The sequence below is a fragment of the Heptranchias perlo genome, chromosome 7, assembly GCF_035084215.1.
Source record: "Heptranchias perlo isolate sHepPer1 chromosome 7, sHepPer1.hap1, whole genome shotgun sequence".
Classification (NCBI taxonomy): Eukaryota; Metazoa; Chordata; class Chondrichthyes; order Hexanchiformes; family Hexanchidae; genus Heptranchias; species Heptranchias perlo.
This window is the reverse complement of record NC_090331.1, coordinates 36,978,331-36,996,075: the sequence shown is the minus strand read 5'-3', so window position 1 is coordinate 36,996,075 and position 17,745 is coordinate 36,978,331. Positions and strand designations below refer to the sequence as shown.

Genomic DNA, 17,745 nt, shown 5'->3' with positions numbered 1-17,745 from the left:
GCCCCCTCCCCCACGATCTCTGACCCCCCCGCACGATCTCCAACCCCCCCCCCCACGATCTCCGAATCTCCGACCCTCCCCCCATGATCTCCAACTCCCCCATAATCTCTGACCCATCCCCCCAGATCACTAACCACCCCCGACCCTCCGGTGACCCCCAACCCTAATGACCGACCCCCAGGTGACCCCGACCCCCGATGACCGACCCACCCAATCCCGTGACCTCTACCACCTAGAAGGACAAGGGCAGCAGGTGCATGGGAACAACACATTCCCCTCCAAGTCACACACCATCCCGACTTGGAAATATATCCCCGTTCCTTCATCGTCGCTGGGTCAAAATCCTGGAACTCCCTAACAGCACTGTGGGAGAACCTTCACCACACGGACTGCAGCGTTTCAAGAAGGCGGCTCACCACCACCTTCTCAAGGGCAATTAGGGATGGGCAATAAATGCTGGCCTCACCAACGACGCCCACATCCCATGAACGAACAAAAAAAAACCCGATGACCGACCCCCCCGCCCCCCCCAATGACCTCCGACTCCCTCCATCTAAGATTTACCTGCTGGCATCCGCTTCCTGGCTTTTATCCCATCTGACTGACGGCCAGCCTGTCAATCTCGCTGGCCTGTCAGGCAGGAAACCAGGAAAAGAAATTAAAAGTCCTGAAGTCAAAATTTTAAGGACATCCGGGAAACCCGTACTTCCTGGTTTTCAGTCAGGAATTCCCCCACCCCCGCCTTCTTCCCGGCTCCAGGTTAAAATTTACCCCCAATTATCTGGACAAGTAGTTTATTTTTCTGTTATGCAATCCTGACTAGAACATCAAGATTCTGAAACTCTTTTGAAAAAACAAATGTTCATTCTCTTAAAACTTTAAGCCGTAAATATAGTTCACTTCAAACCAAGTATTCAATACACAGATAGCTGATGTCAACCAGAAACAAACAAAGAAAGAAACTGAAGGAAAAATAATTTAGACAGAAAGGAAATAACTTGCTGGATTCAAGTGACATTTTCAGTGTTGAATCATATCACTAACTGCATGGGTAGATACAAGAGTCCACACTTAATCGCAATGGAATGGATTTGTTACCATGCCTGCTATCAGAAACTTTCACACAGATTAAAAACAAGGAAGTAAAACTTATTTTGCAGCAATTTGGGAACTTTTTAGTCACACTATCTGTTCTCTATCAAGCACACATGAGGAATATCTTATCTTTACTGTGGCCTTTTAGAGTAATCTGGCTGAAGCAGCAGTAATTGCCACTTGCACCTGATTTCCCAGTGTAAGATCTGTCACTATAATAAGGGCCAAAAGAAAAGCAGCCCTTAAAGCAGCCGATTTTTTGAAAGGCATCTGAGGACAGCCGAGATTTAACCAGTATTGATCTTTCCTGGCTCTGGTGCCTAAAGAATAAAGCCACCTCAAGATTCACAAATAACAAAAATACCTCCTACAGGCTGGAGACATCTTAATTTTTTATATAAGTAATCTAATTGGAAAAGTAATTGGTGACGAATCCCCCCACCCAATCTTTCCATCTATTTTAAGATCAAAGCATTCTCTGTATAATTCACATTATTTTAAATGAACCTTTGAAAATATTGGGAGGACTTTCAAAAGTTTTCAAAGAACATAATACTTTCCTGTAACAGCTGCAAGAATTATCTTCCACACATTTCTAACAATTCATATTTTAAGGTAATAAGAGTTTAACATTGTCAGAATTGAGCAGGACAATGAGTAGTTTACACTCCAACAGATCTGCTGCAATGCTAACTTTTCAATGCATTCTAACATTTTGAACTTAATTATTCTTATTCAATATCTTACATAAAGTTTCAGACTTCCCAGCAGATTTTTACTATAGTGGGACCTGCAAGGGGAGGGGGGGGGGGCACACTGATACTGATTCCCCCTTCATTCTGCCAATACAGGTATATCTGTTGTCCCATCATGGAATAGCATTGAGGGCAGATATGCAGTAATTCATGGCCTGCACTGTCTCACAGTCCTTGCAGAAGCATAGACACTGGAAGTAAATTTTCACTGTTACAGCAAATTTATCCAGGATTTTTGGCTCATTTCTTTTCCTATTGCTCATATTGGTCTGACAGTCACCCCATGAAAGTTATGCACACAAATTTAAACCCTGTGTGAGCCATGCCATTCTTGATGGCAAAGTGCACTACCACTTCCCGCTCCCTAGTGAAGGTAGAAACCTATAAAGTAAGGAAATGGAAATGATAGTAACAGCAGCAACAAGAACAACTTGCATTTATATAGCACCTTTAACGTAGTAAAACATCCAAAAGTGCTTCACAGGAGCATTATCAAACAAAAGCTGACACTGAGCCACATAAGGAGATATTAGGACAGGTGACCAAATATTAGGTCAAAGAGGTAGGTTTTAAGGGGCGTCTTAAAGGATGAGAGAGAGGTACAGAGGCAGAGGGGTTTAGTGAGGGAATTCCAGAGCTTAGGTCCTCGGCAGCTGAAGGCACAGCTGCCAATTGTGCAGCAATGAAAATCGGGGATGCACAAGAGGCCAGAAGTGGAGTAGCACAGAGATCTTGGAGTGTTGTAGGGCTAGAGGAGGTTACAGAGATAGGGAGGGGTAAGGCCATGGAGTAAGTTCATTATTGTTGTAAGAAAAATCTACTAAATGATTTCGGGGGAACTAGTAGTGACCATAGATTCATAGAAACATAGAAAATAGGAGCAGGAGTAGGCCATTCGGCCCTTCGAGCCTGCTTCACCATTCAATATGATCATGGCTGATCCTCTATCTCAATATCATATTCCTGCTCTCTCCCCCCATACCCCTTGATGCCTTTTATGTCTAGAAATCTATCTAGCTCCTTCTTAAATATATTCAGTGATTTGGCCTATGGTAGAGAATTCCACAGGTTCACCAACCTCTGAGTGAAAAAATTTCTCCTCATCTCAGTCCTAAATGTCCTACCCCATATCCTGAGACTGTGACCCCTCGTTCAAGAACCCCCAGCCAAGGGAAACATCCTCCCTGCATCCAGTCTGCTAGTCCTGTCAGAATTTTATGTTTCAATGAGATCCCCTCTCATTCCTCTAAACTCGAGTGAATACAGGCCGAGTCGACCCAATCTCTCCTCTCACAACTGTCCTGCCATCCCAGGAATCAGTCTGGTAAACCTTCGCTGCACTCCCTCTATGGCAAGTATATCATTTCTTAGGTAAGGAGACCAAAACTGCACACAATACTCCAGGTGTGGTCTCACCAAGGCCCTGTATAACTGCACTAAGACATCCTTGCTCCTGTACTCAAATCCTCTTGCAATGAAGGCCAACAAACCATTTGCCTTACTAACTGATGGCTGCACCTGCATGTTTGCTTTCAGTGACTGGTGTACAAGGACACCCAGGTCCCTTTGTACATCAACATTCCCCGATCTATCACCATTTAAATAATACTCTGCCTTTCTGTTTTTCCTTCCGAAGTGGATAACTTCACATTTATCCACATTATACTGCATCTGCCCACTCACTCAACTTGTCTAAATCGCCTTGAAGCCTCTTTGCATCCTCCTCACAACTCACGATCCCACCTAGTTTTGTGTCATCTGCAAACTTGGAAATGTTACATTTGGTTCCCTCATCCAAATCATTGATATAAATTGTGAATAGCTGGGGCCCAAGCACTGATACCTGCGGTACCCCACTAGTCACTGCCTGCCACCCCGAGAAAGACCCATTTATTCCTACTCTCTGTTTCCTGTCTGTTAACCAATTTTCAATCCATGCCACTATATTACCACCAATCCCATGTGCTTTAATTTTGCACACTAACCTCTTATGTGGGACTTTATCAAAAGCCTTCTGAAAATCCAAATAAACCACATCCATTGGTTGTCTCTTATCTATTCTACCAGTTACATCCTCAAAAAACTCCAGTAGGTTTGTCAAACATGATTTCCCTTTCATAAATCCATGTTGACTTTGTCCAATCCAGTTGATATTTTCTAAGTGTCCTGTTATCACATCCTTTATAATAGACTCTAGCATTTTCCCTACTACTGATGTTCGGCTAACCGGTCTGTAGTTCCCTGTTTTCTCTCTCCTTTTTTAAATAGTGGAGTTACATTTGCCACCCTCCAATCTGCAGAAACTGTTCCATAATCTAAAGAATTTTGGAAGATGACAACTAATGCATCCACTATTTCCACAGCTACCTTTTTTAGTACTCTGGGATGCAGATTATCAGGCCCTGGGGATTTATTGGCTTTCAGTCCCATTAATTTCTCCAGCACTATTCTTTTACTAATTCTAATTTCCTTTCATTCCTCCTTCTCATTAGTCCCTTGGTTCCCTAGCATTTCTGGGAAGTTATTTGTGTCCTTTTCCATGAAGACGGAATTCTATTTTTCCTTCTTAATCAATCTCTTGTTCTTTTTTTGCTGAATTCTAAACTGCTCCCAATCTTCAGGCTTGCTACTTTTTCTGGCAACTTTATATGACTCCTCTTTGGATCTAATATTATCCTTAATTTCTTTTGTTAGCCATGGTTGGGCCGCTTTTCCTTTTGTGTTTTTGCGCAAGAAAGGAATGTATAATTGATGCAATTCATGCATTCATTCCTTAAATGTTGGCCATTGCCTATTCACCGTCATGCCTTTTAATAAAGCTTCCCAATCTATCGTAGCCAACTCACTCCTCATACCTTCGTAGTTTCCTTTGTTTAGATTTAGGACCCAAGTTTCGGATTGGACTACTTCACTTTCCATCTTAATGAAGAATTCTATCATGTTATGGTCACTCTTCCCTAAAGGACCCTGCACAACAAGGTTATTAATTAACCCCTTCTCATTACACAATACCCAATCTAGGATAGCCTGTTCTCTCGTTGGATCCTCAACATGCTGGTCCAAAAAACCATCTCGTACACACTCCAGGAATTCATCCTCCACAGTTTTATTGCTAATTTGGTTTGGCCAGTCTATATGTAGTTTAATGTCACCCATGATTACTGTGGGATCACTGATTCACCAATGGGAAATCACGTTTAGCTAATCTACTAGTGTTTTCCAAAGATGTTATTAACACAAGGGACAATGGTAATACAGTGATAAATACTTGAATTTTCAGAAAACGTTTGACAAGGTTCACATTAATGAGAAGATAAAATAAGGAAGTAAAGCAAGATGTAGGTAGATAATTGGCTTCAAAATAAAAAATGTAGGGGCGTAAATAGGAATTTCTCAAACTGGAAAGAAGTTATGAGTGGGGCAGCCCTGGGGTCAGTTTTAGGACCACTGCTATTTTTGAATATATATAAATGACTTAGATGAGAAAATCATCAACAAATTCCTCAATTTGCTGATGATACCAAAAGGATTTATGTCTTTTTGATAACTCAGCCAATGACACTATCTGCACAGTTCACACAGTGAGAAAGTTCCCTCAAAAATCACTTTGCAGATTTTACTCACAGTTAATAATTAACTGACTAAACTTTAATTACCACTTTATTTCTGTCCTTATGTTCCCCATAGGCTACATTAGCAGAGCAACAGGGTCAAAATCAAAAGAGGTTGTTTTGTTGGTACAAAAGGCATTGGTCAGCCTCCATTTCTATTTACTTCCGGTCACCTAATCAGAGGTAAGATATTATTGGCCTTGAAGATATAGAGGTGAGTAGCCAAGATGATTACAAGCATCAGTAATCAGTATATTATAAGGAATGATTAAGGAAAATGTCTTGTTCTGTCTGGAAGGTGACCAAATTGAAATATTTTAAATTATAAGGGGGCTAACAAAATTAATCCAGGCAAAGAATTCAAGTATCATGAGAGACAAGTTAAAAACCAGAAAGGTAGAATTAATCAGGGAAGTCATGCAGTACGTTTTTCACACAAAGCGTAGAGTATTTGTAGAATAAATTTACAGAGGAAGGAAATAGTATAAATGGGTTCAGGAGATAACTAGATCGATTTCTGAAGAAAGAAGGAATTGAGAGATATGGTGAAAGAATGAGTACTGTAAATGAGGTTGAGATCAATCAAAATGAACTAGACTTGTTAGGCCTAATTGCCTTTTCCTGTTCCTAAAAAATATTTTGTTCTGGAACATGTTGGGAACAGATTTGCCAACTGTATCAAAAAAAAGCACAACAACATATACTAAAGGCTGAGAAACACAACAGGGTGCATATTGTCATTTTATAGTTATGGATTACTCGGGACCAATTGAAGTAGTGCACTTATAAATTGCATTTGTAGCGATAACTGCTCAGCCTCTCAGTAGAAGTGAAGCAGCAATTTCAGTGGTTTACGAAGAGGTTCTGAATGTTCTGAAAGTGCTTGTAATAAAAGAAATCTGATCAAAATCAAAAACTGAACACAATATTAATCACCTCTCAACTGGCTGCTAAAGAACAAGTTGTGCTCAGGGTGGAATCTTTCACCTAAGAGAAACAGATTCGATTCACGCACCGCACAGTATCAGAAATTGATACCAAAGGGATCCAGAAAAGGGCCAGAAAGTTCAGAAATCAGATACTATTGTTTCCAGCATGAATAAGGTCCAAATCCTGATAGGTCTCAACACTCCAATTCACCCGAACTATATTATAGCACAAGGCCAGAGATGTTAACAGTGTCTAGTTCTTCCACAAATTTCATCAGTTAGTGTTTCTTAGAGCTGTGCAACATTATCATTTGGTCAGTCTGAAAATACTGTAACTGTTTATAAGTTATTAACAAATTAGAAACATGAACCACAAAAATACACAGTGTATATTGCCCATTTGTAAGCAAAGTTTTCTTGTGCTCTTGCAAATTAGCACATTCAGTACATTTGATGACTTTCAGTTCCATCACTTGTCCATCACAGTGTGATATATGATAGCTGCTGTGAACGGTTTACTGCATATAGCTTCTCCTTCACATTCCACTGGTCCTCCACCATAAATGTTCAGAATCCAGCTTTTCTGCAGTAAATCCTCTTGTTAATTTTGTTTCATATGTCCCACATTCTGCTTTCACACAAAAATAAATCTGTATTTTAATTTGGCTAAAAATAGTCCCGTCTTCTTGCTTCTTCACTGCTGAAAGATGGATTGTATTGTCCAGTGTAGATACAAGAGTAGCGCGATCCTGGTAGGCCACTGTAAGGATGCAAGCCATTCCTGTCCACTTCTGAGCCCCTCAAGCCAGACTTGAAAAGAAAGGAAAGCAACAAGCATGTCAAGGAGGGCATTTGTATTTAATCTTAATTTTGTTAATAAGACAAGTTTATTAAACAAGATTTAAACAATTAAAAGTGAAACCTACACAACCATTACTTTTCGATTCACTGTTTTATCACTGAATCAACAGAAATTATACTTTTGGATTCAAAGTAGTGCTGGGCCATTTGAAAATTGATAACAGGTCCTGCAAGAAGCGCAGGACCCTAATTTAAATTTGCCTTTGAATGTTCCTGATGTGCGCTCCTGACATCAGCGCTAACACCTTATCCAATATAGCGGGCAGTGCACTTCCGGCCAGAAATGCGCACGCGCTTCCCACTGTGAGACTTAGGAGACCGTTTAGTCCCTGTAAAACAGGCACTGCGCAGCCGAATTTCTAGGCCATGATTTATTATTAAACAATTACACCTGGAAATTACACTGCGCAATAATATCATGCAAGTGTTTAACACAATTCTATCAAATGCCTCTGCCTACTATTTTAACAGAGCTGCTAACCTGAAATGGGTTAACACCTCAGTTCAAATAGCAGACAAAAAATTTTGATATGAATGCCCATTCATACAATGATATTGCATGGTGTAATTTCCAGCTTTACTTATAGCTGAAAAGTCCAATACAAGGAGAGGGAATACAGTTGAGAGCAAAGGTATGGAGTTTTTGGTGGGAACTGAATAAGATCGCTTTGATTTTCCCAGTTCTCCCAACTAGAGGAAGTTCTGGCTCATCCACATTTTGATGTCAGAGTTGTTGTGGAATCAAAAGGGTGGAGAATTAGAGCTGAGTGTGTCAACATATATATGGAAAGTGACTCTAACATGTCTGTTGATAATATTTCCAAGGGACAGCTTGTGAATGAGGGAAAGGAGGTGGCCAAGGATGGAATCTTGGAGTAGCCCAGTGGTGAGAACAGGGGGGTAGCCATTGAAAAGATGTACTTTCCAACTTTGAGAATAATTTTCTTTTTTTTATTTATTCTCAGGTTGTGTGCGTCGCTGTCAAGGCTGGCATTTATTGTCCATCCCTAGTTGCACTGAGAAGGTGGATTTGATACAACTGAGTAGCTTACTTCAGAGGGCTGTTTAGAATCAACCACGATGGTGTGGAACTGGAGTTACATATAGGCCAGAGTGAGTAAGGACATTAGTGAACCAGTTGGGTTTTTACAACAATCTTACAGCTTTTTGGACCCAGATTTTTTTTAAACTGAATTCAAATTCTCAAATCTCCACGGTGGGATTTGGGTTTATGTTCTCTGGATTATTAGTCCAAATCTCTGGATTTCTAGTCCTGTAACATAACTACTACATACCCGTAGTATAATTATAATCCTTGCATTTAAATCGCACCTTAACAGTCAAAATATCCCAAAGTGTTTCACACAATGAATCACTTTTGAAGTGCAATGACTATTGCTATGTAGACAAATGCAGTAAGCATTTTGCGAGACCAACATCCCAAATACAGCAATGAAATGAATGACAGGTAATCTCTTTTTTGTGTTGTTGGTTGAGGGAGTAATGTTGGTCAGAACAGTGGGAGAACTCATTGCTCTTCAAGCAGTACCATGGGATCTTTAAAATCCACCTGAACCATCAGAACAGGCAGAAGGGACCTCCATTTAACAACTCATCCTCATAGTTGACTGACAGCTGTGGCAAAAAGTCTCCCATAGCTAGCATTTGGCAGCATTTTCTGAGAACATCAGCAGCATAGAAAATGTTATCACTCACCATTCAACCATTAACAAACACTGCAGCTGCCATGGTTTTAAATCTCAATGCTGAATTTATTGCTGGGGACTTTGATGCATATAATTTTCCATGTATGCTGATCCTTTGCATATGTTTCGATGAAACTTTCATGTCAGAATTTTTTTTAAATTTTCAGTTGAAATTTGATGAAAATCCAAGGATGAAAATATTGAATTGCTCAATATGAATAACTGAGTTTCAATATTTTATTAGTTCTCATATGTCCATCCCTAGCATAAAACAGTCCAAAGTTCACATTTTGGTGTGATACTTACCGAATAGTACACATCTGTCATCTGCAGCAGGTTTTTCGTGCTTCCATTTTCCTGCATTTCTATTGTTTCCCTGCCCCACTCTACAGATATCCGGGGATTTTTGGGGAACTCGGCATATGGTGACCTCTGAAAATCTCCACTCTTGAAGATTAGTTTGCTGATATCATTTTTGTCTTTCCTGAGAGATAGAAAACTAAGATCAGAGGTTGTAGTAACACCCTGATAGCATTCAAATAGAGCAAGATTTTGTAAAATTAAAAGGAAATGTAATTGAGAGTAGTGTTGCATTTAGCTACCACAGTGTAATTCTGAGTATGAATTTTCAGTTTACTATCACTATTACTTTGAACTAACAATATAAACTTTCAGTCCTTAGTTTTGATGAAGAGTCCACACCGAAAAAGCTATAAACTTTACATATGCTGATTGATCTGCCATGCATTTCCAACATTTTCTGCACTGTTCAACGCAAGCAACTGGTTTAAACACATCCACTTGTAAAATCTTAAGTTATCTTAAATGACCTAATGAGCTAATCACCTAACAGCCACACTTACTAATCTCGTACATGTCAAAGTATTTACACACTGGGGGTTTCGCTGTGCCAGTGACACCAGAAGAAGTAGAGGGAAGAAAACATTACTGCTTTGTGAAACCCATGAAACAGTATACAAAGGCTTCATTCACAACTGCTGTTAAATATTTTAATCTGTTCACTGATCTGTAAGAAAACACTAGTCACTAGTTTACGATATTTGTTTTCTCCACTAACAGATTTCCCATGGTGTTGCTCACAGGTAGTTTGGGATCCAGAGCAGAATTTTAATGTTTAACTGCTAACTTGCCTTGTTCTTTAAAGGTCACTGCCTGGGTACTTCCTGTGGGCAAGTGGTGTAATTCAGCCCTGAGGTCGATTAGTTGTTACTGGAAGTTTTTCTAGATTGGCAGCTGCTTGACTTCTCACCTTATTTTCTCAACAACCTTCCAGATTATCTCAAATTCAGAATAATAGGATGGAGGATGTAACTGGGTTTCTTTCTCATTTTGCACACTTTGTAGGTGTTCAGTTGTAATTCGTTGGTGTTTTATACAAATAATCAGATGGAGCAAAGGTTGAGTCTTTGTACACACCTGCAGCATGTGATAGTTAATGCAATGCCCAAGATAAGCAGCAATCCTCCCCCAGCAGCAGCAATCACCACAGTGATGAGCTTGTAAGCTAAAAATAAGGGAGAACAGATATTTAAAGTAAATAAAGCCAGAGAAAGTAGCATTTTTGTTTTCCTGTCCATGATGCATCATTGTAAACAATTTTACAACACCAAGTTATAGTCCAGCAATTTTATTTTAAATTCACAAGCTTTCGGAGGCTACCTCCTTCCTCAGGTGAACGATGTGCACATCGTTCACCTGAGGAAGGAGGTAGCCTCCGAAAGCTTGTGAATTTAAAATAAAATTGCTGGACTATAACTTGGTGTTGTAAAATTGTTTACAATTGTCAACCCCAGTCCATCACCGGCATCTCCACATCATGATGCATCATGTTGAAGGCCAGTAATCTCTGCAGTTCGCAAATAGTTTTAATCTTCTTTGTTTGTGTTTTCGTGAAACAGAACTTCCTTATTTTGCTTAGGGATGAATTTGACTTTAGCTACTGAAATCAGTTAAGTTGGGTTTTCTCATTTTTGTTTGGTCTCTGAAGTGAATATTTGTTTTGACCACTTGAAGCCAAACACATGAAATGCTCATCCCTAACCCGTAGCAGAGCAGTTAAAACCACAACGTGCATCATAAAAGGTAATGGGGTTGATCATGTGATGCTCAGAGCTGATAGTGCTGATGCTCAATGGCACACAACAGACCTCAGTAGTCATTAGGCATTGAGGCCTGCTGTGTGTAATTACACATTATGGCAGTACCTGTGGTGCTGAGGGCCTGTGCATCTGTTGTATACTAGGCTCATTCAGGCCCCAGAAAGTATATTAATGGGGTGATGGCTCCATAATACTCCCCCATTGCCTGAACAGCGCTACTGTTGCTCGTCACCCACATAAAACGAAAGCCCCCGAAAGCTTGTGGGATTAAAAATAAAATCGTTGGACTATAACTTGGTGTTGTAAAATTGTTTACAACACATAAAACAGATGCTGGACAGTAGGCTCTATTGGGTCCTTTCTCTTAAAAGCAAGTTTGCTTGGTAGTTGTAGCTGTATTTTGATACAGTCATTTTTTTTTGGATCTTTGCTTTTTTTTTGCTTTCACGGCTGAAGGTAAGCGTACATTCTTAACATAAGAACATAAGAACATAAGAAATTGGAGCAGGAGTAGGCCAATCGGCCCCTCGAGCCTGCTCCGCCATTCAATAAGATCATGGCTGATCTGATCCCAACCACAAATCTAAAAGAACACAAGAAGTCGGAGCAAGACCCGGCCACATAGCCCCTGGGCCCTCTCCGCCACCCACAGGGCATTGACCGATCCGAACTCAGCTTCATGTCCAATTTCCTGCCCGCTCCCCATAACCCCTAATTCCCTTTACTTCTAGGAAACTGTCTATTTCTGTTTTAAATTTATCTAATGATGTAGCTTCCACAGCTTCCTGGGGCAGCAAATTCCACAGACCTACCACCCTCTGAGTGAAGAAGTTTCTCCTCATCTCAGTTTTGAAAGAGCAGCCCCTTATTCTAAGATTATGCCCCCTAGTTCTAGTTTCACCCATCTTTGGGAACATCCTTACTGCATCCACCCGATCAAGACCCTTCACAATCTTATATGTTTCAATAAGATCGCCTCTCATTCTTCTGAACTCCAATGAGTAGAGTCCCAATCTTAAAGATGCAGCCCACTGCCCATTTGGGCATTTGCCAAGAGAACTGCAATTGAACCGAGTCTAAATAGCACCTATGGGTGTCCCACTGGGAAACCTTCTCTACCTGCAGGCTCTGGAGGAGGCTGAGTCTGATCATCGGGGAAATATAAGGCAAGTGTGTTTACACCTTAAGCCTAAGAAGTCATGTATAGTAAGGGTAAATTAATTTATATAAAACACATGCCAAAACATATTTAAATTATTCCTTTAAAATTCTGAAGACAAAGCACTTATGTAGAAACAGTGCCAGAACCTAACAGTGGACCTTGCATTAAAAAAATGCCTACATCACTTACAGTTATGTCGAAACTGTGAATTTGACTCCCTCTTGTGGTCAAATCAGGGAGCTATTTCGCAACAGGCTAGAACTCTTCAGAGCCAAAAATCTGCAGGGGGCGCATCCTGGTGTTAGTGACATCCATCACTTACCCCACCAGAGCTGTGTTCGCTCCAACCGGTGAAACCTTCCGGACGCCCAGTGGAGGCCCCGAAAGGCAAGTAAAAAACTTTCTATTTGTAGCGCCAAGAGGAGCAGAAGTTCTCCTCTGGGACCCCACAAGGAAAGTCGGGGCCTCTACTGCCCCGGGCACCTGCCTTTCCCACCCGTGGAACTCTGCCGAATCCCCCGTGGGCATTAACCGAGTGCTGGCAAGAGGCCTCAGGACCACCCGATCATCACCTGCCAGCAGCCGGTGAAGCTGCTCCTTTACGCCCGTTTCGGGCGGCAAGCTGGCCAGCAGGATGCTAATGAGGCCCGGCCTTTATAATTGGCTTGCCCTGCCACGAAGGTTCCTGGGCAGGAAGTTCGGCGGCTTCCCCCCAGCTTTTTGCCCGGGAGTTAAAATCCATACCACTGTTTTTTTTCTGAGACCACACCTTTCCATATGAGAAATGTGCATAGGCAACCCATAGAAAGTAAATCAGAGGAATACAATTAAAACTATACAAAAACTATAAACTCTAAAACAATCCTTCCATAAATATGTAAGATTAAAACATGTGCAGTCAGTCTATTCTAGTCTAAGTGAGGGGATCTGCCCGCCAGTAATCTCTACCGCTGGCCCTGTCAGAGTATGCTGGTTCAGAGGTGTGTGTCCTGTTTTGAATATTACTGCTGGGCGCCCGCCATGACAGGTGGCAGGAATTGCAGTGGAAGTTCATTGTTGGAATAGGCCCCGACAGCTCCACCCCAACAACCTTTTGGTTGGGCCTATCCAGAAGTAAGCCTTTTATCTTTGGGAGTCCAGACTGAAGCCAGGCCTCGGTCCCTAGGTGAGGCACATCTACCGGCCAGGGGGCTGAAACACCTCCTGGCCACCCAATTGGCCCCAGGTCTGGATCAAGGAAGCTGCCAGTCTGGGAGTCCTCTCCCAGAGCCACGTCCCTCTGACGCAGGTGAAAATGTTTGGAGGGGGACAGAGGTTTTGCTCCAAATAAGGTCCTACAGAAATTAGCATTGTAGGCCGGGACCCAGCATATCCGTATTCCTGCCTGATTCACAGGCCTTCTATCACACTCCCCTCACCAATTTACAGCAGGAGTGTGCCAAACTTCCTGTAGATTTTCAGGGTCACGATTTTTAATACGCTGAATGATTTATTTGGTTCTCTAGTAGATTTAAAAAATTCTCCTCGGATCTGTTTTGGCCATATTCAAATGAACAACCGAAAGAACCTTCACTTGTTCATGATGGTGGGACACATTTTAGTTATACCATACGTGATGACATCATCTGTATGAAACATTTTTCCATGTCAGGAAGATGTTACAATAGATGATCGCCAGCTTTGAGAAACATCTGTTCCAAGCAACACAATCAGAACTGCTCTGCAGTTAGTGCATTAGTTAAGTTTCCATTTAAAATTGAAATTTACAACTGGCGTTTACCACTAATTTTAACTAACTTACCCAGTGTGAGGCACAAACAGAAAGCACGATGAAGAGCTTTGGGAGTCAATCTATATCACATTTATGGTGTCGACCATACCATTCACAACTTTGTCTTTTGCAAGTATCATATCAGCATTGACAATTCATGTACATAAATTGTGTCCCATGGCTCCTCATTATATAAGTTCATATATTCTGAATGAGCTAGCTAGGGTACATTAAGTAGTAATATTTGATTTACATTATATAAAACACTAAAGGAAAACTATAAACTTACGATTTTTGCAGTTGAATCCACCAAATCCAAACAGACAACTGTTAAATACAACAAAGAGAAATCAATATGTTTTTCCACACGTTAACAGATTTCTTAATTGTGCAATCAAGATAAGGCTATTTTTATATTCTACTTACGGTTCACAGGTTCCATTCTCTAACTTATAGCCATCTTCGCACGCTGCAGTAAGGTGAAAGCACAAAAATGATTGCATGCTACTACCAAAACATTTAAACAATTTTTATGTGTTGTAGATCAGTAAAATCATTTTGTAAAGACTCAAAATGCTGCAGTTTTCCTACCAGAAGCAATTATAAAAATGCATGACCACTAGGTTTCTAATATTCTTCCCTTTCTCACAAGAGCTTACTAAGGGGAAGTACTACTGGGATTTGAGAAAATGGGTGGGACAGCAGGAATTATTCCCACAATTCAATTTTTATCCTTTGGCAATTGCAGTAAGACCAGTTGATTAGATCCTCATGCTGACTGAAATTAATTCAACTACCACCTCAAAACTCCAGAACTCCAGCTTAATCCACTTATATTTAATGTTTTCTACATTTTTGAATACATTTTCCTCCACCTTTACAGCCCTTTCTCACCGTGTACTATTCTTAACCTAAGGGATGAGGTAGGAAACATGCCCTAAGGCCCTTTCACTCTTGAATAAGCTACTAGGAGCTATAGGGGGTGGCCTTTGATTTCCTCCCTTACCCCATGTGGACACACCACTAACGCTCAACACCTCTAATGCCTTATGGACTGCATTATTTCATACTTTTTGATTCCAACACCACTTATTGGAAAACATAAACCCAAGTGCAATCCATTAGTTCTGTTTGTTGAGTGTTTGAATTAGTATTCAGATAACAGCCTCAATAAATACTCCAACTTGCCTGTCTAGTTCTGGACAATTCTTGCTATCTCTTACGTAGGGCTGCTAGATGGAACATTGTGTGGCAGCACCAGCAGCATTCCATCTTAGGAAGTAGGTAAAATCAGCAGTCCCATGCTCATTCCAGGGAAGTGCCTCTCCTATCCGCTGACCAAAAAGCATCATTGATAGTGGCCATGGAGAAAAGGTTATAGGTCTTAGTGGTTCAATTGTTAGCATAACGCACCTCTACATGAATGATCCATGGCGTTGTATTTGAAGTAACCATCCTTACACTGGCAGACTGCAATCCCATTAAAATCATTACATTCTGCAGTTGCATTGTCACATTCAGGCACTTTCAAGCGACATAACTTTTCAGCTGCGAATGGAAAAAAAAGTGTTTATTTAACAAAATATTTATAAGGGTATTCACTTGTTTATTGAACAGTAACCCCCATAATTAATTGCAGTCTCTGAAATCCACTTGTCAATTTCAATGAGTTTCATTTGTTGATTTCAAGTCCCTGCCATCAACCAATATTTCGTGGTTTCACTGATCCAGAAGTGAATTCAATCACCATTAAAATCAAAAATGTATTTGAAAAACTTTCACTGCAAGTAACATCCAATAGAATAGAATTATAGGTAACAGAATTATTTGCTGAAAAAAGTATAATTTAGTGTACACACATGAATCATTAGAAACATATATACCTATATTTAGTAATAATTCTTTGAGGATCAAAAACAGGGTGGCATCTTACATTGCAACAATAACATTTCACCAGCACAAATTTGAAGAACAATCCTGGATATCCTAAGTCTATACTTCAGTGCTTTTAACACTTGTGGAACAGTTATATTTTTCATATTTTCATTGTGTAAATTAGCAACACATAAAAAAGATGGAAAATACAGCAATACAGAAAGAGTCAATAGTACTTCTCGTGAGGCCTGATGGATAGGAATACTACATTGTAATTTTGTAGGAGGGCAAACAATCGCAATACATTCTTAATTTAATATCTTTGAAAGAGGATTTACTTTTGTTTTAATAGAAGGCATTAAACAGGACAGATGTGTCAGGCTGAGTTTGGAATAGGATGGAGTAAATTTCTTTTAGTCCATCAGTGAGGCATTTCCAGGATGTGGGCCTATGGTGAGCAATTACTGAGTCCAATCCTAAGTGTATTTAATGGGTAACATTATTCATGGTGTATTGTACAAACCAAGCACTGTTTAAATCAGACCTACTGCAGCGAAAGGGGGAACAATCAGAGTAAATAAAAACCTTTAGAAAGGAAACAATGCTTTCATTTCAGAGTTTTCTCAGCTGAACTTGGAAGGCATAATGTTGTCCTACAACCTCCCTTTCACCGCTGCGATCTGAATTCAAATCCAATCTAGAATGATGAGGTGAAAGTCGTCTTTCTTTAATGGTCATAGGATAAGGTTCAATGTCAAATGAGGTTAAGCAGTTTGGGCCTGATTTCTAGCAAGCCTAATTCCCCAAGACTGCCTGTAATTTTGCACTTCTTGTGCAATTCTCAACATCACAGTTAAAGAGACTAAAAGGACGGCTGATGCGGGAAATAGAAATGCCACGTTCATGCAGCAAAGAAGTAACCTTCTGAGCTTGAGTTCAAAGTGCATGATTGGTCACTGCATAGCCTGAATCTAACTCATGCTATTACTGCCCTGGAAATGTTAATAACCTTGGATACCAAAAAAAAACAATACATTGAATTTTTTTGCATTATCTTGATGAGTACAAAAATATCCTCCTGTCCAAAAAGTAGGATATGGAAGAAATGGGAGTGCTATAAGTTCCTCAAGCAAGGGAACTGAGTGGAGTGGACCAGCACACTGTCTTTTCATTTCTAAGATTGTGTTTGAATTTAAACCAGATTGAAAGCTGTGGATCTTATACAAAACTAGTGTTAGTCATGGGCCAGCTATATTAAACTCCCTACAATTTGTCACAAAATTGGCATAGAATTTACAATGTCACAGAAAGATGGCTGGTATCAGAAACATAACCACCTGCTCTGCTACCATAATGGTACTCTTCTAAAGTAAGAGTTAAGGTACATTGTTGGACAGAGGACATACCACTGCCAGAGTTATCATAGTGGTGCAAAACCCTTTTAAGTATCTATACTGGAGGTCAGAAATCTTATAATGTATTGGATTCTAAGGGTTAAATTACGAGCAGAGATTACACAAACCAGGGTTGTATTCCCTGGAATTTAGAAGATTAAGGGGTCATTTGATCAAAGTTTTCAAGATATTAAGGGGAACTGATAGGGTAGATAGAGAGAAACTATTTCCAATGGTTGGGGAGTCTAGGACTTGGGGACATAGCCTAAAAATTAGAGCCAGGACTTTCAAGAGTGTAGATAGGAAACACTTCTACACGCAAAGGGTGGTAGAAATTTGGAACTCTCATCTGCAAACAACAGTTGATGCTCGCTCAGTTGTTAATTTTAAATCTGAGATTAATAGATTTTTGTTAACCAAAGGTATTAAGGGATATGGGGCTAAAACGCAATGGAGTTAGGTCACA

The 17,745-nt window shown here is 40.3% G+C and overlaps 1 protein-coding gene across 1 annotated transcript in view; it reads right to left on the bottom strand.

Moving 5' to 3' along the window:
* Positions 1–844: 844 nt before the first annotated feature.
* Positions 845–17,745, bottom strand: part of heg1 (heart development protein with EGF-like domains 1) — a 107,127-nt gene continuing 90,226 nt past the window's right edge. The window contains 6 exon segments of the mRNA XM_067987320.1: positions 845–7,200; positions 9,264–9,441; positions 10,395–10,482; positions 14,300–14,337; positions 14,437–14,479; positions 15,424–15,558. Of these exon segments, the coding sequence (XP_067843421.1) occupies positions 7,057–7,200; positions 9,264–9,441; positions 10,395–10,482; positions 14,300–14,337; positions 14,437–14,479; positions 15,424–15,558 (626 nt within the window). The 3' untranslated portion in view covers positions 845–7,056.